At 33.6% G+C, this 23,193-nt stretch overlaps 1 protein-coding gene across 4 annotated transcripts; it reads left to right on the plus strand.

Moving 5' to 3' along the window:
- Positions 1 to 2,589: 2,589 nt before the first annotated feature.
- LOC147393465 (flavin-containing monooxygenase FMO GS-OX-like 3) lies at positions 2,590 to 18,786 on the plus strand. Of its 4 annotated transcripts, XM_086456152.1 has the most exons (8): positions 2,591 to 3,214; positions 11,333 to 11,403; positions 14,328 to 14,480; positions 14,644 to 14,726; positions 15,253 to 15,324; positions 15,809 to 15,944; positions 16,770 to 16,943; positions 17,930 to 18,772. In XM_086456152.1, the coding sequence occupies exons 1-8, from the start codon at positions 2,641 to 2,643 to the stop codon at positions 18,155 to 18,157; spliced, it is 1,491 nt and encodes a 496-aa protein (XP_086312278.1). In that variant the 5' UTR covers positions 2,591 to 2,640; the 3' UTR covers positions 18,158 to 18,772. The 4 variants fall into 4 exon arrangements, with proteins under 4 accessions (XP_086312280.1, XP_086312278.1, XP_086312279.1 ...); XM_086456154.1 differs by lacking the exon at positions 14,328 to 14,480 and having other exon boundaries at positions 2,590 to 3,214; positions 17,930 to 18,786; XM_086456153.1 differs by lacking the exon at positions 15,253 to 15,324 and having other exon boundaries at positions 17,930 to 18,738.
- Positions 18,787 to 23,193: the final 4,407 nt, after the last annotated feature.

The following is a 23,193-nucleotide window of genomic DNA, read 5'->3' on the forward strand; positions in this document are numbered from 1 at the left end:
CTTGGAGCAGATTCTACTCACATCAATTTATGACATTCAAAAACATGATTTGATGCCATAAAGGATAAAATTCTAATAATTAAAAAAATAAAATAAAATTTAATTTTTACTATTGAATTTTAATTTTAAATTTGAGAGTTTGGTAACTTTTCAATACCTACAATCAAGCTCACATTTTTTTTATCTTTTAAATATGAGGTTTTCCATGAAATCTATAATTTTGTGCAGTTGGATCGCAAATTTGAAAATCCAGTTGGATTGGTATGTTTGATTGCACATGGAAAATAAGGTGGAAAATCAATTTTCATGAAAAATGACATTTTTCAAGTGTTTGATTGCACATGGAAAATAGAATTCATTTTCCACCCCATTCAAAAAATCCACTAAATCATGGATTTTACTTTCCCACCCATATGGGTGGGAAAATGAAATCCACCCATGTTTTCCATCATCAATTATTCCCTACCACTATCACTACCACCACCACCATTACACTAACCTTGCCGTCGTCGTTATCACCGTCGTCACCATTGTCGTCGTCGTCGGCTCCGTCTCCGACTACCTTCTCTCTCTCTCTTCTTATTTTTCTTCTTCTCCATCCCTCACCTCTTCCGCCACCACCACCACCAAGTTCTCCCCCCATTTTTCTCACTTACCTTCATCGTCGCCGCCGCCGCCACCATCGTCGTCATAGCAGCCACCGCCACCGCCGTCGTCGTCGTCGCCACCATCGCCCTCGTCGTCGCCACATCCTCCTTCTCCTCTTCTTATTTTTTCTCATATTTTTTCCATGATTTTATCCAAGTGAAATCAAACAATGGAATTTGATTTTCCAACCCTACCTATTTTCCACAACTAATTTTCCATGGATTTCAAATTCCATGGAAAGTGACTTTCCATGCAATCAAACATACCCAAATTTGAAATCTTACTGAGTCGTGGTTGCTTTGCTTCATAAAGTAAGGTAGTAACAAACTTGATAAAGTAAGAGAGTTTTTGTAATAAAATTGCAATAAATAGGTGTGCACGATAAATCTCTCTATAAATTAATTATTTTTTTCTTTTATTTAATGGATCAAAATAATTTGCTATTTCAGAAGGTTGAGGATACTCATAAAATCCACTGTCCTCTAGACACATGTGCAAGCACATGCCACCTTCTAGTAAATAATACTTGTAAGAGTAATGAATTTCGGACTCCTTCATGTGGCATACTCAAAATACTATCTTGATGTGGCATGTGCATATGTGTATCCCGATGCAAAAATCTATGATTCTAGCATGTGTCACATCAGAAGAGTATTTTGAATATGCCACGTGAGGGTGTCAGGTTATCACGGCTCTACTCGTGAAACCAAACATCCTTTAGTCAAACCAATTTTATCACAAAATTTGGTCGAACCCGGTCAGACCACTTTCCTAGACCGTTGGTTGGACTGAAAGTACTGATTGGTCAAATATGTACATGTGGTGGGGAAAGATAAATTTTCCTAGAGATCACATTTTCTGATCATTGCCATCTATTAAGAACTTCTGATCCACAAGATTCGAAGCACAAGGTATGTTTAAAAAACTGAACCCAGGATTAGACTGATTTTTTTTTCAAATGGTAAGTAATTGAACGTTTTTATTAATTATTATATAATCCGGTTTGATCTGGCCACCACTGGTTTGACCCGGCTTTGAACACAATTAGTAGAGTCCGACTAACCTTACTAACTGAGTAAGATTTCAATTCATACTAAGTTGTTGACGTCTGTTGTGGCATCCAAATACATGATCGAAGTTATAAGGTTGAATTTTAATTTTAAATTTGGGAGTTCCGTTGAAGTTCGATAGGCTCCATTTCAAGACCTTGGATAAAGCCCAATTTTATATTGGCTCAGTTGCACATTGCTAATGGTTGGTTGTACATCAATACGAAGAATTTTTTTTTTTTTTTTTTTGTGTGTGTGTGTGTGTGTATTTTATAACCTCTATTTTAATTTACTGGTTGCATTCCAATACCTAATCTTTTAAGGGTTAAGTTTTATTTTAACTTATAATTTTGTATTCTTTGCTCATGCTCTATTTTGTTCGTGTTTTGTGATTGATTTTGTTCAAATTTTCTTTGGTTCCAATTTAATTAAGACACTAATTTCTAATCTTTGTTTAGAATTTAATTTGAACTCGTATATTTCAAGAAAACGTAATTTTGTGAACATAATTCCAAAATAAAAAAAATATATTTTAAAAAAAAATAATTGAACTAACAATAATTTCTTTGGATATAATTGAAGAACAAAATTTAAAAAAAAAAAAAGAGTGCAACATCTTTTAATTGTTTTTAGAGTGTAATCATCCAAATGAAATGCAAAAGGGAATTTTTAAGTGATGAAGTGTAATTATTGGTGTGCAACTAGTCCGTCCCTTTAATTTTTTGATATAAGTTTTTCCACGAAATATAGAGAGGACTGTCGTGTAGGATTTCCAATGTTGTAATCCATTAGAGCAAAACGACGTAAGATTTAAAATCTTACTAAGTTAGTAACGATAGTGTTCTTCCAATTCTTACCACCCGCAACGGCCGCCCTCTTCATTATCAAAAGTCGAGAAAAGCAAAATTTAACAAAACACAAAGACGTAAAAAAAGAAACTCTCATGGCTCTTCCATCCCACCCGCGAGTCTCATCCACTCTCCCTCTCCTGACATCACGCGAGGTCGCGGTGATTGGCGCAGGCGCAACCGGCTTAGTTGCAGCTCGAGAGCTGCGCCGAGAAGGTCACAAGGTTGTAGTCTTCGAGCGAAACGATAAGATCGGTGGGACTTGGATCTATAACCCCAACACTGAGTCCGACTTGTTGAGTCTCGACCCATCTCGAACCATCGTTCACGGTAGTCTCTACAATTCTCTTCGAACTAATCTCCAAAGAGAATCTATGGGTTTTCGCGATTACCCATTTGTGGTTAAAGAAGGGAGACAAAGGGACCCTCGAAGGTTTCCGGGTCATCGAGAGGTTTTACTTTATTTGGAAGATTTTGCGTGTGATTACAAACTCACTGAGTTGATTCGGTTTGAGACAGAGGTGTTTTATGTTGGGTTGGTGGAGGAAGGGAAATGGGTAGTGAAGTATAGGAGAAAAGGTCGAAGTGATGGAGATGTTGATGAGGTTTATGATGCTGTAGTTGTTTGTAATGGCCACCATACAGAGCCACGTATTGCAGAGATCCCAGGTACTTCTTCTTGTTTTGGTTATTGAAATTCAAAATTTGAATTGTGGGACATAGAATTAGTGGTGGTGATTGAATTAAGCGCTTTGGACAATTCTTAGTTTAACAAAACTGAATTAAAAAAGAATTGTATCAACTAGGGGCGGAGCCAAGATTTTCTTGTAGTGGGGCAAATTATAGTTAATGGTAAGGTTGAAGAAGTTGAAGATGAATGGTTAATTTTAGGAAGAAAATTAAAGGGTTTTTGTGACATTTCTTATTAGTCTATGAGGGAAGGCTCATGTGAATGGGCAATGTCATCAGTTCAAAAATAATGTTAAAAACAATGGATTTAAATTGAAGTTCAATTGATTAAATATTAATTTGCTACAATCTGTAATTTTAGGAAGAAAGAAGAACAAGTTTTTTTAGGTTACAAGTTTCAAATAAGGATATTTAGGTATTTTTTATTAGTCTAGAAAAGAAGAAAAAGTCAAAGGGGCCATGGAATCAATTTAAAAACAAGGGTGCATGTCATTAGTTGTAAACACAAGGGTATCTTAAAAAAAAATGAGTGGGGCCGGTGCCCATGTCAACCTTTAAGGGTATGTTGGTAATGAATATATTATCGGATTGCTTTAGTGTTTTAGGGAGTTACTTAGGTGGTGTTTGATAACGCTTTTAAAAGCGTTTTTTTTAGCGTTTGCGTTTTCAATCCGCTTTTTCATCGGTAATTATTGTTTGATAAAAAAAGTTGTATTAAAAAACTGCATTTTTAAAAGCAAATATGAAAAGTGGACGATGGTCACTTTTATTATTTGCGTTTGCGGGAGAAGCAAACACTGAAAAAACAGTTTGTGCGAAATGACTAAAATGCCCCCGATGTAATTTTTACTCTCGTCTTCTCTGTTGACAGAACCTCACACATCAACTCTTCTTCTCTTTCTCGACAAAATCTCGCACAACATGCTCTTCTTCTCGATAGAATCTCACACAACCCTATTCTTCTTCTCAGTAGAACCTTGCATAGCTGTACTCTTCTTCTCGATAGAACCTCACATAGCACGCAACTGTTCTTGTCGACAAAACCTTACACAGCACAGTCCTCTAGATCTTATTTTCTACAGAATCCCACACAGCCCTAATTCTCAGATCCCATTTTTACTCTTTTTTCTCGACAAAACGTCACACAGCCCTAACCCTCAGACAACCCACCTTTAACAGTAACCGATCTCGACACCATGTTCTCCTGCGGCGATTGTTCAAGTATCCTCTCTCTCTTCAACCTGAGCCAACGAAATCCTTAATTTGTAAAAATGACTAGTTTTTCATTTTCAAAATCAAGGGTTTTGGTTGAGGTTTTTATAAAAATTTTATACATCTTGAACAAGGAAAGTGAGTTCAAGTTTGTAAAGAACTCAGATATTCGATAATCTAATCGAATATTATTGGGTATTCGATAATCTAATCGAATTCGAATTTTGATGTAGTTTGTAACATCCGTTGGATTTCAAATTCGAATTGGAAAAAAAAATCGAAATCCTAATGTAGTTTGAATCGAAGTGAATATTATTGGTTATTCGATAATCTAATCAAATTCAAATTTTGATGTAGTTTGTAACATCCGTTGGATTTCAAATTCAAATTGGAAAAGAAAATCAAAATCCTAATGTAGCTTGAATCGAATCGAATATTATTGGGTATTTGATAATCTAATCAAATTCGAATTTTGATGTAGTCTGTAACATCCGTTGGATTTCAAATTTGAATTAGAAAAAAAAAAAAATCAAATACCCTCCTTGTGAATCTAAATTTGATAGTCTTACTTCAAAAAGTGACACAAATTAGATTATGTGAGCTTCCCTCCTTGTGGCATTTGGTCCAAATTCTAGATTCCGATGTTACATTTAGTTTAGATTATAAAAGGGATTCCCTCATAATCAAAATAAAAAATGAATTAGGAACCATTTCTTGAATTTTGTGTTAAATATTTCACTGGTGCATATAATATTGTGCTAAACCCATCAATTGAAATGATGTAATTTTTTTGACAATTGTTAGTTGGATGATGAAATTTTCATGGGTTTTGGTTGATGGGTTTTAAATTTATATAGCTCTTGATGTTTGAAATTTTCATAGGTTTTTTGGTCAATGTATATTTATTTCAGTTTGTAAACACAAATGGAAGTGGTTCATTGTTTTACCTTTGTCAGATGGAAGATAATAATTCAAAAGGTGCAAAAGTAGATTGGACACCCAAGCAACATGAAGTTTGGGTCGAGATATACTATGAATTAGTTAAGAAAGGGGGGAGACTACATAAAGTGCTTGACAAGATTGCATATGAAATCTTAGTGAGGGAGCTTCAAAAAAAAAAAAAACTAAGATTTATTATGATAGAGAACAAATGAAGAACAAGTGGGATAGACAAAAAGGCATTTGAGGACGTTGGAATAAGATTTGTATGAATAATGGCATCTCTTATGATGTTGAGACCAGCATATTAGATGTAAGTGACGAGTGGTGGGATGAGTGGTTAGAGGTATAGTTTTTGTTAATTTTTTCTTCTATTTATTTTAAGAATTTTATTTTTTTATGTAATTTAGGATTTTTATTTTTTATAGCATCTTCCAAAAGATGTAATATTCTGAACGAAACCTCTTAAGTTTGCGAAACAATTGAATTTCATCTTTAGAGACACATATGCTACTGGTGGGCGGATGTGGTTGCCTGCATTTGGTACAATGCCATCTACATCAAATGCCTAGGAAGAGAACCTTAATGTGGATGATGTCATGGAAACCCAGTCTCCGGAGTCTCAGACACCTCTAGACCTGAATCCTAATGATGCTGACGAGTTTGAAGATAATGCTACCCCTACTGTACCCCCTCCCACAGACCCCGTTCAACGTAGAGGTGACGATACTCTACAGCCTCAAAGTCGTAGACAAAAGATGCCTACTACTATGCGAATTAGCTAGACACTGGATAAGCTTGTAGATGTAGTTCACACCCAGACATCTGTTTCTAGCAACCCCATTCTTGTTAAGAAAGTCAATATTCAACGGTGATCTCTATCGTTTTGCATTGAAGATGTTTATGAAGAGTAAATAATTCAGAGAGGTTTTTTGTGGGTTAAGATCAACAACTATTCGTCTTGGGTGGTTGGAGGGCGAGATGGCTAATTTTTTTGTTGAGAGGGATTTTTAAGCATTTTTTTCATGTTACATATATATTTATGTTGGTTTTATAATGTACCTATAGGATGCAATATACTTTGGTTACTTTTTGCACCTATATGGTGTAATATACATTGGTTACTTTTGTTACTTTTTGCACTAATAGGGTGTAATATACTTTGGTTATTTTTTACACTAATATGGTGCAATATACTATGTCGGATGAATATTTTATTTTATGTTGGATAGCTATTGTGATTAATATTATGGATGGTGATTTCTGTTGTATGTGGTGGATATCATTTAATTGTGTTTTGTATATTATGTATTATAAGTTGGTTTATATTTAATTTATACTGGATTCAAATACAGGTCAGATGGTGATACCACAGATACTTTTGATTCAGATGATGGTATGACTAATACCATCGATTCAGATGATGATACCACTAATACTGTCAAGTCAAGTGTTTTAAATATAGTCAGACAAAAATCGTCATAGGTTCCTTATTTTATTACGAGAATTTCTTAGGTAGGAAACCACATAGTAATAGTCGGTATGCGGGGATTGACTTTATGCGGGATACACTAAATGGTAATCTTATGACGTGTTACGCACTATTTAGAATGGAAAGGACATGTCTTTCTGAATCTGTGTACCATTTTAGAGAAGCGAGGTCTACTAAAGAGGAACGATACGTTACTATTCAAGAACAAGTAGTGATGTTCTTATTGATAATAAGACACAATCAAGGGTAAAGAATAATTGCAAATTGTTTTGTTCACTCAATTCAAATGGTTAGCAAGTATTTCAACATAGTTCTTTAGGCTACTGTGAACTTGTCAATGTCCTTAATTGTACCTCATGACCTCAATGAAGTCTTCCCATACATTTTTAACAATCCACGTTTTTTGTTCTATTTTAAGGTAATTTGTTATATTTATATTTTAAAAATATTTATTTTATTAATGTTTATAGATTAATGTATTGAAATATGTGTAGGATTGTATTGGAGCGATAGATAGGACACACGTTAGTACACTTGTACCAATAGAAGAACAAATGCGATATCGTGGACATAAGGGCTTCACACAAAATATAATGGCAACATGTTCGTTTGACATGTTCACTCATGCGGTGTTTGGTTGGGAAGGGTCGGCTAATGATTCACGTGTCTTTCTTGATACATTGAATGGTCCTAGTTTAAATTTTTTATATCTTTCACCAGGTCTGTATGTAAAAGCTTGTCAATTATATATGTTTATTTATAATATAAAATTAATTTTTATTTTGGATAATAGGTAAATATTATCTGGTAGATGTTGGGTACCCACTTATGGATGATTATCTCGGACCTTATCCAGGTGTTTGATACCATTTACAAAAGTATAGGAGCTCACGAGCAAATGGTTGAAAATAACTATTCAATCATTTACATTATTCACTTTGGAACGTGATCGAGCAGACTTTTGGGGTTTTGAAAGTAAAATGACCAATATTAAAGTTGATGTGTTCATATAATTTGGACAAACAACAAAATATTGTTGTTGCCTGCATGGTATTGTATTATTTTATTAGAAAATACCATTGTTGATGAAGAATTTGTTTGATTCGAGGAAGAAGGATCAATGGAAGAGGAAGAAGAGGGCATCACTGATTAAGAGTATCCAATTCCCCCATCAGTAGGTCGTCAGAGTCAACAAACAATGAAAATACAGAGGGATTCAATAGTCGATGTCATTTATACTGGAAATCATTGATACATTTTCATATTATGTTTATTACTTTGTATTGTAAGTGTAAATACTATTATTTGATGTTGGGATAAAGATTATACTATGTTTAAATATATTTTCAAGATTCCATACTTATTTATTTTTGTTTTTGTGTATTATGAATAACATTGATGGCAAACTATACATATCCACCATTTTGTTCATGTGGTCGAGCGATGACATTAATTACAGTTAAAACAAAACAAAATTATGAGATGATGTTTTATAGATGTCCATCTTGATAGGTAATATCTCATTGATATTAATGTTGGGTACCTACTTATACAATTAGATTGATATTAATTCATATATTATTTTACTTTATAGAGACATGTATGGTATTTTGTGTGGGCAGATGAAATTGACATTATCGATAATAATGTTACTCAAGATAAAGTAACGGAGGCAAATAAGAAAAATGAAAAATATATCTTGTATGCATTTGTTGGATGCATATTTATGAAGGTTTTATTTATTTCAGTTCTATTTATTATATTAACTATGATTATTATGTTTAAATAATGTCAGAATATAAATGAGATGTTATATGAATGTGTTATGTATATAAGAGTTATGTGGATGTTAGATTGTGTATTATGCAAGTATATTCTTCATCATAAAAATTTCATGTCCATTTTTTAGAGGAGATGTTGTCAAAGTTTCAATATAATTATAAAATTTATAAATTTATTTAAATTAAAATAATTATTTTTATAAATTTTTAATATAAATTTATTATATTTATATATATTTAGTGTAATTATATATTTATTAGGGTATTTTGATCATTTTACCAGAATACAGTAGAATCCAACAACTGTATCAAACAATAATTATCAAATTCTGGTAAACATCACAACACTTTTACAAGACTATCAAACAAGTTTTTCAGTGTTTCAACTTTTTACAATTGTTTTTGACAACTCTTTCTTACAACAGAATCTGACGGCAAATTTTGGCAGTGTTATCAAACGAGGCTTTATTGTTAGGTTAGAGAAGCACTTAACAACAAACTCTCCCTCTAATCAAGTTGAATAATGATGAATGCACGTGGTCTTGGTATGCAGCTGACGTGGCATTGTACAGAACCACACATCTTTTCCTGTGTATCCCGATGAAAAACGATCTATGATTCTATGCCATTGCCACGTCAGCCACACACCAAGACCGCATGCATTCATCACAACCCAATCAACTCTGATTGAGTTAGTTAGAAACATATGTGCTTACCATCCTACCCCACTTTAAATTAATGCCAACTTCTTAAGGTTTGTTTCCAAACACCCCTTGAAGGAATTACCGGAATCCTTAGAAGCTTTGTAGTGAGCATTGTTAAAAGGAAAATGCTGAAGTAACATTAAAATTCACATCGATTCTCACATTGCTGATGTGGATGTATGTATGGAACCATAGATGCTTTTCATTGAGATACGAGTGAAAAGAATCTATGACTATGTGTGCACCTCCACACCAGCAATGTGAGAATCGATGTCAATTTCAATGTTACTCCAACGCGACTCTTGTTAAAATGCCAATTAATAAGAGTAGCTTTCTTTTATAGTACTTATCGATATTAACATGTCAGTAATGGTCTAGTTATGTTGTCTACACGTCAAAGTCACACATTTTTAGATGCATGATATTCTAGTATCCATGACAAAATTCAAAGGAACACATAGTCATGTAAAAAAGACTTTGCTTTGTGCGAGTTGAATGGAAGAAGATTCACTAGCCGACCCCAAATCTTTGGGATAGGTCAATATAGGTATTGATTGTTAAAGTACTGTAAGAGTCGAAGATGAGATCTCTAAAAGGTTTAGAACATTTTAGTGGACACTATTTAGTTCGCCACTATTGAAAAATACTAATCTTTTACTCTACCATTATGAAGTTATTAGTATTTTCATTTTTTGTACGGGAGTATTTCCGTCACTCCTAATTTATCTTAATATAAATAATAATTTCCTAGAGATATGAGAGTTAGTTCATGATCTCATTTTCTCTCCATCTCTCTTTATCTTTCTCTATTTTCTCATTTATTCTTTGTTTTGTATTTAATTTTCTGCCTGGTATCAAACCTAGGCTTATTCACCTTGTTTTCTTTTCATTTTGTGAACGACACCTGCGAATAGTATCGTGTGAACAGTCCCATGAATAGTGCCCATCAACAATACCGTAAATAATGTTTCATGAATAGTACCTGCAAAAATAGTTCTACCAGTTCCATGCAATTAGTTTATGATTATTGATATCAACATGTCAAAAATGGTCAAGTTCTGTTGTCTCCACGTCAAAATCACACATTTCTAGTTGCACGATATTCTAGTATCTATGGAAGAATTCAAAAGAACATGTAATCATGTAAAAAAGATGTTGCTCTGTACAGAGTTGAGTGGAGGAAGAAGATTTGTTTAGCTTACCCCAAATCTTTGAAATAGTCTGTATAGGCCTTCGTTGTTAAATATTATAAGAATCGAAGTTATGACCTCCAGGGGCGGAGCTACATTGGGCCGAGTGGGGGCTATAGCCCCCATTCAACATTGGGAAAAAAAATATTGAAGTTAAAAAAATGGACTTCATAGCAGCTGATTTTTTTTGCCTCAATATGAACCCCTACACTATTCCCTAAAATATTTTTATCGTTGGCCTTTGCTCGTTAAATATTAAAAAAAATTAGAAAAGTACTATAGAGACGGATTTTTCCATTGCATACACCTTATATATTTAATTTTTTTTTTTATAAAATCTATAGAAGTGTTATAAAATAAATATTTTAAAAAATAAATAGAATATGAACTATAGAAATATGTATTAAACATCCATGTTGGTGGTCCACCTCCATATTGGTGGTCTATAGATGACTAATGATTCTTTACATTTTAAGGTTCAACTTGTTAAAAATCTATAGTTGTGATTAAATTGGTATTAAAATTTAAGATTCAACTTATTAAAAATCAATGATTTTTTTCAAGCCTTTGATGGTGAACTTTAGGAAAATCTATTAGTCTTTATCAATGGATACAACCGTCATTATTATCCATTGGTCAACCATTATTTAGTACTTAGCCCCCACTAACAAATAATCCTTGCCCCACCCATGGTGGCCTCTAAGAAGTTAAAAACATTTTAGTGAACACTATTTAGTTTGTCATTATCGCTTATGAGTGTTACATGTGTTATTTTGCAGGTATTGAAGTCTGGCCTGGGATGCAAATTCATAGTCACAACTACTGTGTTCCTAAGCCCTTCCATGATCAGGTATGCAATGGATTACTATGCTTTCATTGTGAATTGATATCTTGCATGCCATCTTGTAGATTTTCAAAGTGTTGATGTTATTTCCCTTGGAATTTGTTTTTTTGTTTTGGATTTGAATTTATAGTGCAAATTAGCTCTTAAGTAGTTATCATGCAATTATGACAATGTTTTGAGTGAAAATCTATACAGCTAAGAATTGGCACTTGTCAACCAAAGGGATGACTTTGAAGTCGCCATAGGTATTGGGAAAATCACAATTTCAATACTACATGCACTTACTACAAACGAGAGGCTTTTTCCTTGACCAAGAGCTTTATTGCTAATTGAAAACTATTAAATATACTCATAAAAAAAAAAAAAACCCTATTAAACATAGTTCTAAATTTTTCCTGTCGTTAACTCACGTATGGTATTCTAAAAGGGGAATAGGGTGTTTGAAAAGTACCTTTAAAATGTGGGAGAAGCATAATTAGTCATTTCTAGAAAAGTGGAACTTTTGTTTTTGGGCAGTCAAATTAAAAGTATGTAGTAGCAAAATCTGATGATTATGGTTTTAGTGTGTTCTTAAACTTGTAAGAAAATTTGAAGATCAAAGGTCACCTACCTTGGATAGCATAAAAATATAGAATGTTGGGATGATCAAGCTTGTTATTCCTTAATGTGCTAGAGGTATACTAATGGAAGTTGAGTGCTAGCTTATTGCACATTATTGGGCAATGGGAAGAGCCTAGGAAATTTTGTTTATTTGCACTGGGACTGCAAAAGGTGAAGTATATCATGGAGGTAAATTTTGGTTTATCAGACTCCACTACTTCCTTCAAGCCTGAATGCTTGACTGAGCACCTATACGTCCCTGCAAGGCCTCTGACGCTCAAGTCAAACAATGTGTCAAAGAAAGAAGTATATTGAGTGTATTCCAAGGTTGGAATAGTGTACCTTTGACGGTTGCTCCCATACCCTTTTATAGAACTGTTTAGTCCCCTTAATTCCATGATTTTAGCCTCAATTTATGCTTGAGTTGTTATCCTCGGATTTTTGCCATGATTTGGAAGGCATTCTCCACAATTCTTGGTTCTTTGATCTTAATCTCGTTTTCAGAAATATCTTTGACTTTGATTCTGATTGCACATGTATGCAAATCCGACCTAGCTTCTGTTGCCATGCCATAGGATGAGATTATACCTCTCACATATATTACCACGACACACTAACGTGAGGGATGACTCTCATATAGAAATTATGAGACCATAGGATAAATCCGACATGTTTTACCTGCAATTGACGATACCTACATGTTTGCATCTTTTTCACGTGGGTGAGGGAGGGATGAGGAAGCGTGAAGTATTTTATATGCAATTATATGAAATAGCTCCTAGATTGAAATAGTATAAAAAGTTATGAAGCCACAATGTTCAATTGCTTCCTTAATATTTTTTTTCCCGAAAGCGTTTCAATAAATGAAGCAAAACTTTTTACACCTAGTTGGAATGCTTTTTTTCTTTTTTTAAATTTATTCATTTATTTTTATTCCTTTGAAGAAAATACTCCTTTGTGAAGAATTTTGAATTCTTGTTGGCATCAATTGGCTCAAACCGAAATGCAACCCTGAAATTTTTTTTAAATTTAAACTTAGCTTTAATTTATTGTGAGACTTCTTCTCTGAAGCTGTCATAATTTAAAATGTCGAAAATTTGAAGTGATCCTGGACCACCCAAAAAAAAACACCAATATGTTCGAATATTTTTTTTTTTCGAAGTTGAACCTTGATAACTGCAACATAGATCTTTTCACTATTTGATGATTTGTTAAACAACAAACACACTATTGTTAGAAAATGTGTACGGAAATAAAATAATTCGACGAAGGAGAATTTAGGACTTCAAGGCTCGAATAGAGATTCGATATTTTTTAGACAATTTTCTCCCTTACTGGTAAGAACCACAGTACACATAGGATTTAAGAACAATTGCCTTTAGGATACAGAAAAATCTACACTCAAGTTGTTAAATCGGATTATGTACGATCCGATTTAACTTAGAACACTCAAAAAATATTTAGAAACTGAAGATATTAAACTCTTAAGCTTGGAAATTGGAGAGCACATAAATTTTCGAGGTTAATAGTCATTTTTGTGTCTGTTGACCAAGAGTCATGATTTAATGTCTCTTGATTCAGGAGCCGTTGGATTGTGTGTGATCTTAGATCTAACAATCTAGATCACACCCTATCAAAGGTATGTGTCCCATGCCTTATAATCAACACCTATTGGTTGAATCTGTGTGATATAACAGTTCCGATCACGTTCGATTGGTCATCACTCGATCAACGGATCCTTTGATCGGATACCAATCAATACACTTGATTAATCTTGATCGGGTACTAATTTGATCCAACACACCCAATCATTCTCGAGTACTATACTACTGTATCCAATCGAATACTAGTGTGATCGTGCGATGCAGATCGCATCTGATCCATCACATGTGTTAGATCAACCACAACCGTTGGATACTTTCGGATCTCGAAAACTTTAAGGCTTCCCAACTCCTCACACTCAATCGCCCTTTTGCACGATGTGCTTGTGCACCACCTTGCAACATCAAATCAAAGCCTTAAAGGTGTGACACAAGTACAACTAACTAGGTTTGCTCTTTCTTATATAAGGTATCCTATATTCTCACTTGTGAGTAATGTGAGACTAAACTTTGTACACAAAAAACCCAAACTTCCAACTTAAGAAAAACCCAAAAAATAAAACCTCAAAATAGAATTTTATTTTGAAAATTCCAACAACTATTGTAATAGAATCTGATCGGGAATGGAAAAGTATTGAATGATCACCGAGTAATCGTTTTTGCCTTGTTTTTCCCCCTTTTCTCATTTTCTCCATAAAATGAGTCTCACTATCTTGTTTCCACGGACAGGTTGTGGTTTTAATAGGGTTTTCTTCTAGTGGTTTTGACATCTCTAGGGACATTGCCAAAGTTGCTAAAGAAGTTCATATTGCATCAAGATCTATTACCGATGAAACCCTGACAAAGCAGCTTGGCTATGATAACATGTGGCTTCATTCTATGGTAAAACTACATGGCAAGTGAGAGTCTGGTGGTTCTCATAACAAGTTTATTAAGAAAAAATATTTGAACTCTATACTGTTCTCATAACAAGTTTTTTTGTGAAATATGATGTAGTGAAAATGGGTCAATTAGAAACACTAATTTTTTTTCTAAAATGATGCAGATAAAGAGTGCCCATGATGATGGTAAAGTGGTATTCCAAGATGGAAGCTCTGTCCTTGCTGATGTCATTCTACACTGCACAGGGTACGTTACACTTAATTTGTCCGTAAGATGCTCAAGTGAAAGTAATCAAAATAAAAACGAGTAGAAGAGTGTAATCAAATACTTAAAAAAGATTCTTTTTCTTACAATAATATATCGATTTAAATGCAATTAAATCATGACTTTTTTTGTTCATCGATGAAATTGCAACCTTTTCTCTGTGTCATGACTTTTATGAACTTGTGGTTAAATCGCGAACTTCACAATTAAATCAGAAAAAATAAAATATGACCTTCATGAAGATGATGGTGACTATTTTACCAATGAAGTGTCAGAGAATGTGGAAGATATTGAATTTGATGATTTAGATCGAGTAATGAATCCAAACCTAGATTCATGATTGTAATATTTTTATATTTTAACCCCAGGGGGTCGGCTCAATGGCAATTTCAGGCCGATAAGCGATTAATGCCATACGTCGTAAGTTCGATACCCAATATGAGCATTAATTCTTCAGGGGCTCCCTGTGAGGGCTCACCCTCACTTACCTGGTGCGTGTGATGTGCAGGCTTTACATGTGCCCCGAGACTAGTCCTTGGACAAGACCATGGTCTATGGACTGGGCAAAGCTCAGACACAGGTTCGTTCTGCTGTCTACAGGGATACCCGATTATCAAAAACAAAAAAATAAATAAAGTCTTTTTATATTTTGAACAAATATAAACTTTGAATGTGTTGTGGACCTGTGATTACTTTTTTGTATATATATATATATATATGCATTATATCAATATGGGGATTGGTGATTTATTATTTTAATTTAATATGGAATTTGATGGTATTCTCACTTAGTTGAACTATTACATAGCACTAACCTTAGCCCGAATTTTTCAAAATTTTCCCAAATTTCCCTTTGCCGACTTATTCCCAAACCCCGACTTAGTGACTATGGTTTTAACTGGGTTTTTTGAAGATACTGAGGCTGGAATCTGAGTTATTCGCAATTATATTTTCGATGTTATTGAGCAATTGGAGGATTGGATATGTTCATTGTCTATCAATTTTCATGACTTACCGTTCAATATCTAAATAATTTTTTCTTTCTTCAACTGTTTTTCTTTCAGGTACAAGTACGATTTTCCTTTCCTAGATACCAATAATATTGTAACCGTAGAAGATAATCGTGTGGGGCCTTTATATCAGCACGTTTTCCCACCACAATTGGCCCCGTGGCTTTCTTTTATCGGATTACCTTGGAAGGTTTGTCTCTATATATCTAACATTTTTCTGAGTCATGATAATCTGACTCTCCCCTTTGACATACTCCCCATTACTCTCCTGACGTGGCATGTGCATAGAACCATAGGTTTTTCTTTAGGATACACAATTTCACATCCCCGTAAATATGTGTAGTTGTGTATCCCGAGGAAAAATCTATGGTTCTATGCACATGCCATGTCAGGAGAGTAGAGGGGGAGTCAGAAAATCATTATTCTTTTTCTATCTCCTTGTTTTTGTAAGATTACTTCATGACTAGTCTTTGTTAGCAATAACACGTTGACAATGATAATCTGATGCTCTTTTTTCTAATGACCACCCCCCTGCCCCCTCCCCAATATGCTAACCTCGCGGTTATAGAACCATAAATCTTTTTCTTGTATATCCCGAAGCAAAGGATCTATGGTTATGCGATGTGGGCTTACAGGGGGCATCTGAAAAAAGAGCGTCAGATTATCACGACTAACATGTTCTAGTGTTGAGTTTAGTCCCACATCGGACACTCATTGCCTCGTCTCTCTCCTTATAAGTTTCTGGGCCTTTCCACTCATTGCCAATTGGTTTTGAGTTGGACCCTCAAACTTATCATGGTATCAAAGCATGCCTTTCTCTCCTCCACGTCACCCAATTTGCATCTCCACGTGCTTTGGCCCAATCCGGCCCACACATGCAGGGGCGTGTTGAGTTTAGTCCCACATCAGGCACTCATTGCCTTGTCTCTCTACTTGTAAGCCCTTGGGCCTCTCCACTCATTGCCAATTGGTTTTCAGTTGGACCTGAAACTTATCAACTAGTATGTGGTGCCAGGTTAGTCTCTTCCCCTTGTTCGAATTACAAAGCAAATGGGTTGCTGGTGTTTTATCCGGACGAATTAAACTTCCATCACAAGAAGAGATGATGTCAGATGTCGAAGGCTTTTACTTAAACCTCGAAGCTGCTGGCCTTCCCCAACGTTACACTCATAACATTGGAGATTGTCAGGTAAAATGTTTCTACCCAAACTTCTTTCATATGGGGGATGATTGTCGATTGATTGATGATAAAATGACACACTAAAACATACCCGGCTGGTGTGGCAAGGGCATAAAACTGTAAATCTTTTTCCTTGTATGTCCCGAAGAGAAATATCTATGGATCTGTGCCTTTGCCACGTCAGCCGCCTATAGACGGCATATGTTTTAGCATGTCCCTTTATCATGACTCTTGTCGATTTGTCGTGCATGTTATCAACTGTACATCATCAATTTTCCTCCCATCTTTTTATATATAATGGAAAAGTCCAAACAAAGAAAGTAGCCCAACATTAATTTTTTCTCAATTAAAGATTAAAACGTTACAAAGGTTATTCTCTACCATTCATTTATGATTTTTTTAATTGGGGTTTAATTAGTAAAAGTTGAGGTGCCAACACGTAAAGATCTGGAGAGCTTGTATTGTATGGCATCTTGCTGCCATAGTTTTTTACCTTCTCATTATTTCTTCTGAAAAAAATTAACAGTATCCAATAAAATGACTTTAAATGTCATGGGTGATTCGGATTGTAGATTTTGATTCCAGATTTCAATTTTGGATTGTCAAAATCAGATTATAGAAAACTGATTTCAAGAATCCAGGCTCCCTTTTGGTTACACTTTCTAGAAACTGATTTCAGAATCTAGAATCAAAATCTCTAATTGTACTGATTTTGTTTCTTCATTTTTGTTACAAAATATTATATGGCGAAGAGAAAGAACATCACTTAGTGCAAAAAAGCTAGAAACAGATTTCAAAGTAACAAATTTGTGATTTTATCAGGTACATGATTATAATAATGGAAGATTTGCTTTTATAATTCAAACCAAACGTAGTCTCAGATTCTGGAATCGGATTATGGGCAAGATTCAGATTTTAGAATCCAAACCAAAATGCCTTTTAAAAGATCTTTGGGCATGGTAACATAATTAAAATATTTTAATCGTCTTTTTCAGTTTGATTATGACGATTGGCTTGCCTCTGAGTGTGGGGTTCCAGCTTCCGAGGAGTGGAGAAAGCAGATGTATGATAAAACACTGAAGAGTAGAGCTACTCGACCAGAAACTTATCGTGATGAATGGGATGATCAATATGAGATGTTGCAAGCACAGCAAGACTTCCTCCAATACTTCAATGAGGATGGTAACATCAAAATCGACGAACCCAAGTCTATGGCAAGGTGATTCTCTTAGAATTCTTAGGTGTTATTGTTTCTTTAATGAAATTATGAGATTTGACCTATTCTAAATTATGAGATCCATGTCCTTCAATTCTAGACTCACCTGAGATTCCCTCGCTATATTGGTTCGGCCTCAAGATTTTGATGATTGATGGAGATCACCTCAGACAAAATCTCTTAATCGTTATTTTTCCTTAACCATGATGGGGATGCTGTTCCACTTAAATAGATGAGAACTGAGAGCCTAGAGTTAACTCTTTTAATAGGATTTATATCCATCAAGGTTTCCTTCTAAGATTTAAAAGAATTATTTATATTTCCAGTTAGATTTGGGATTATCCCTTTAGTATAAATAAGTGACTCTGATGGGTGATAAATTAAGAGAGTCAATTGAGATGGTTTGATTATGTTTAACGAAAGCCAATAACATCCCCAACTAAAAGGATTGTACCAAATGAATGCCAAAAACAAAAATGTGGATTGAGAAAATAACGCAACCGATATACCTTTGGAAAAAATTAAATGGAGGAACAAGATCCGCTTACCCAACTTAAATCTTTGGGATTCATTGGACCTCAATGTTTGTAATGAAAAAAAAAAGTGTAACCCATCGGGGGTTAGCCGAGATGGTAAGGAACGATTGGGTTTGCTCCTCAGGTCGTGTCTTCGAGTTTCTACATGCCCCTCCAGAGAAATGTGGCTACTTAAATGCCGTAACATGTGCAGTGTGTTGGATGGTGTGTGCGGCCTATAGGTAGATTAGTCTCACAAAATTATTTCATCATTTTTTTTGTCTTCTAATTTTCTATGTTTTTAGATTTACTAGAGAATTTTTTTACTCTATTTTGCTTTATGTTTGGTTATGCTTTAAGCTAATTTTCTATGTTTCTTTACATTATTTTCAGAACTGATTTTATGCCCTATTCTAAGAAAGTCTTTGTAGCCAAAAATGAAAGGGAGAGAGAGAGAGAGAGAGAGAGAGAGCACTAGAAAATAGAAACAGAAGAACCACTATAACGAAGTGCGTCTTTGTGGACCACGCCTATTTACTTCAGCCCCTTCGTAAAAGTGAATAATTAGTTTTAGAAAACAAAAAAAACTAAGAGTAAATCTAACCTTACTAACTTAGTAAGATTTGAAATCTTACAAAGGGTGTTTCATCCAAAAATACGATACACTGCCAAGGGGTGTGGGATGTAGATAACAAATTCTATGTACTCTAAAAACTTAAAAAATTAATATTATTTTTCATGAGTTCAGGGAGAGTTCTAGTTGTCTATTTACAGAACCTTGGATCAAGCCCACAAATTTTTTTTTATTTTTTATTTTTTATTTCTTTAAGATTCGAGTTTTTCAATGAAATCTAGAGGATCGTGGTTGGGATTGCCAATTTGGTTATAAATTTGAGCACAACGACCCTTAGTAATATTTAAAATCTTACTAAGTTAGTAAGGAAAGTGTTTCTCATAAATAAAAAGGTATTAAAAGATTTAACATAGCTTGGACTTTTTTAATAATAAAAAAGATAAGAGTTCTAAAAGATTGACAGAATCATCAAAAGATAATACTTTTTTAATGTGTCTCGAAAAGCTCATATTTCATTTAATGGAAAAAAAAAAAAAGATTCATTAAAAGATTCGAAGAGCTCGAAGAAAAAACTAGGGTAGAGTTAATCAATTAAGTCCAGTAATCTCAAAATTTTCATTTAATTCCTTCAAAATTGATTAATAGATTTATTTAAAAAAGAACTCATTTTTCTGTAAAATATCGGATTAATAAATGTTATAATCACACAATCTGTTCAAATTGAGTCATCTCATTTTGGGGTTTGTTCTACTTTAGATTCACATTTGACAATCTTATATTACTGATTCATCTCATTTTAGGGTTTGTTCCAATTTAGATCCACATTTGACAATTTTAAATTACTGAATAAATTCAGTCAAACGTTTTTAGCAATTTCATCCATATTATCTATTATATTATTTAGGCACTAATATTTATTAACAAAATTTACAAGATTTTAAGACATTGAAGCAAAATTTATGATGCTAACACAAATTAATTTAATAATCTCGATATGATCAATTTCACAATCTCAATTTATCTTAAGAAAATTTCCAAAATCATATTTAATTTAAAAAAAAAAAAAAAAGAACTGATAGGACCGATAAATATTTGTTATATTAAATTTTCAATGTGTGAGGACTATTCAACGTGTATCCTGAGCGTTTGGGCTAGATATGGTGTTTTAAGAGACCAGTTATTTCGCCTTTCTTAGTCGGTCCACAACCCTTTTCAAAAAAATAAATATATATTTTCTTTAATTATTAAATTTATATTAAGAAAAGATCACAATAAAAAACTGATGGTAGGGGTATCGATGAATCGATTTTAAAGTAAAAATCTTGGGAGAAGGCTTTGATGATAATGGTGGTGGTAAAGAATAACAAGTAGACATGTTTGCTTTACTAGAGACTCATCTAAAGAGATCTTTTTCTCTATGTAGGTAAAAAGGCATAAATGGCCCAAAAGTAAAAGAAGTGATTTGATGTTCTTTTTAAAGACCATAAGAGACAGAGTGTTATAGGTCCATGGCCTAAATGTTGAAATCCAATTACTAGAAATGACCAACCAAGTTGGTTTTTGATGTGTGGGTGCTATCAAAAGGTGAACCAAAGTTTATGGGCCAATGGTCCCTAAAGACACTTAACAAAAGGAAAGAGTGAAGACTTCTTTTTTTTTTTTTTTTTTTTTCTTTTGGATTGATTGTTATACCCTGCTTGATATAGGACTAAAAGAAAAGGGTGAGTTAGATATGCCCATATGGGTTTTGATAAATATTTTAATATACCCATGTGTTTTTAAACTGATAAAGATATACCTACCTTGACTGTTGTCTTCATTGAGTGACTAACTGAAAATGACCGAAATGCCTCCATCTTAAACGGTCAAGGGGTATGTCATCGGTTCGATTCTTGGTCGCCATCTTGAGAATCCAATAATGGATTTGCGTTTAATTATATTTATAAGAACATTAAGTAGTTTAAATTAAATATTAATCAATGAGGTAGTTCAAAGTAAATATATTTTAGCTAAAATTAGATTCTAAAGAGAATTCTTTTGTCTATTCACACTTTCTTTATACAAATGTTTATTTATATTTCTTTTTTTAATCAGAATTTTTATCTCGTCCACCGCTCTTAGATGGTCTTGATACCGAAAATCAGATTGGTCAATGATTTCTTATAATTGTTTTAATTATTATTATTATTATTGGATATTAATCCAATCCATTATGAGAAAAGATTTTGTTAGAATCCAATGGCATTCAAAGGAGACAGACAGAATTTGGAGATATAATATTCTATCAATGTTTAGTATAAAAAAAATGCCGGACTGCTCCTAAGAAAACTCTTCCAAAATGTTTATAATCATATCGTGATTCAACAAGACATATTTCTTCACTACCATTAAACTTGATGATGAAATCATTTCTGTCATTCTTTAATCGCCGTAGTCGTCCCTCACTCAATGTAGGTTAGCTATCTCAATCAACTTTCTCTCAATGTATTGCCTACTAAAACTATCCATATATTTTCTCAAATGCATTCATTTCTATTTCTATTTTTACTTTTTATGATGGGGGTATTCGAACTTACGTCTAACTAGTGGACCAGAAGAGCTAAGGCGTGTGGGTCCCTTTCCCCGGATCTACAAAATTTTCCTCAATCTCCGTATGCTTATGCGTATGACTTTGACTAAAATGATTGTTTCATTTTATATCTAAATAATTAGGGTCTAGAAAGTCTATTTTGAGGCCCTAATTATAGAGAATTTAGGGATAAAATACATGTTAAATCCCCTAGATATAGATAATGCACTTAAAGGCCATGTTATTTGATTATTTTTTAATTTATGTGAATTTCTAATTTAATTTATTCAATTATTTATGATAGGTCAAACACACAAGAACTGAAGGGATGAACCAAGAAAATTGTGAAAGTTTGTTGCAATCAAAAATCCAAAATAAATATCCAGACCAAAGTCCAAAACCATTAGGCCCACTAGAGGCGCGACGTGGTAAAGTCAGCTAGTTATGTCTCGGGATTTGTGTTGTGGCATGGCGGCTTGATTACATATGTGTTTAGTAGGATTGATTTTCCCAACATATACGGGACCATCCGATTGAAGAAACACTAATCTAGTCTCTATAAATAGAGACTAGACCAGGGTTAGAGAGGATCTCTCATATTTATATCATATCTCTATTTTCTTATGTTTTCCTATTTTTCGATTTTTAGTTTATTTTCTGTTCTAGTTTTGTAATTAGAGGAAGTACTGCTAAAATACAGAATCAAGATCAATAAAAGAAGATTTTTGTCTTTTGTCTTATATCTTATCTCTATATTTTCCTTTTCATCTTCTTTTATGTTCCTTGTATGTTTTGTGGTTAGACCTCCATTAGAGAGATTGATGAAGTCAAAAGTAAGATTATCTTAATTTGCTTGCTTGTTTTGCATTTGTTTTTAGTTGTTTTAATTGTGATGATATTCTATTAAGTAAGAATCATCATATCTAATTTATGGTTTCCTGATCTTGATGATTTAGGCTTGAATAAGTTTAAGTTAAGTCATGCTTTATTTATTTAGGACATCATAAATAATCTTTTGATTATTATTTTATTAGGTTAATCACAAACTTTAGATTTATTATTTGTGCTTAGCAGGATTAATCTTCTGATTCAACAACATTAGATTGTTAGCTGGATCGAGATAGAAGACAAAGTGCAAATAAACTGATAAAATGATTTGTTCTTGGTGGATTCGTTTGCTCTAAGATTTTTCATTGCAATCTCGTTTGTTATTTCTTTTTATTGTTTCTAAATTAGTTTAATCTCTATTTAAAAATCAAATTTTAAATGGAACTAACTTCTATAAAATAAATCAATCACCTTTAATAAGAACCCAACCTTTGTATCGAAAATGATAAACAAGATTCAATGGGTACGAACAAGTCAATGTATAATTTAACATGAGA

The sequence above is a fragment of the Akebia trifoliata genome, chromosome 10, assembly GCF_017979445.1.
Source record: "Akebia trifoliata isolate Shusen 1 chromosome 10, ASM1797944v1, whole genome shotgun sequence".
Taxonomy (NCBI): domain Eukaryota; kingdom Viridiplantae; phylum Streptophyta; class Magnoliopsida; order Ranunculales; family Lardizabalaceae; genus Akebia; species Akebia trifoliata.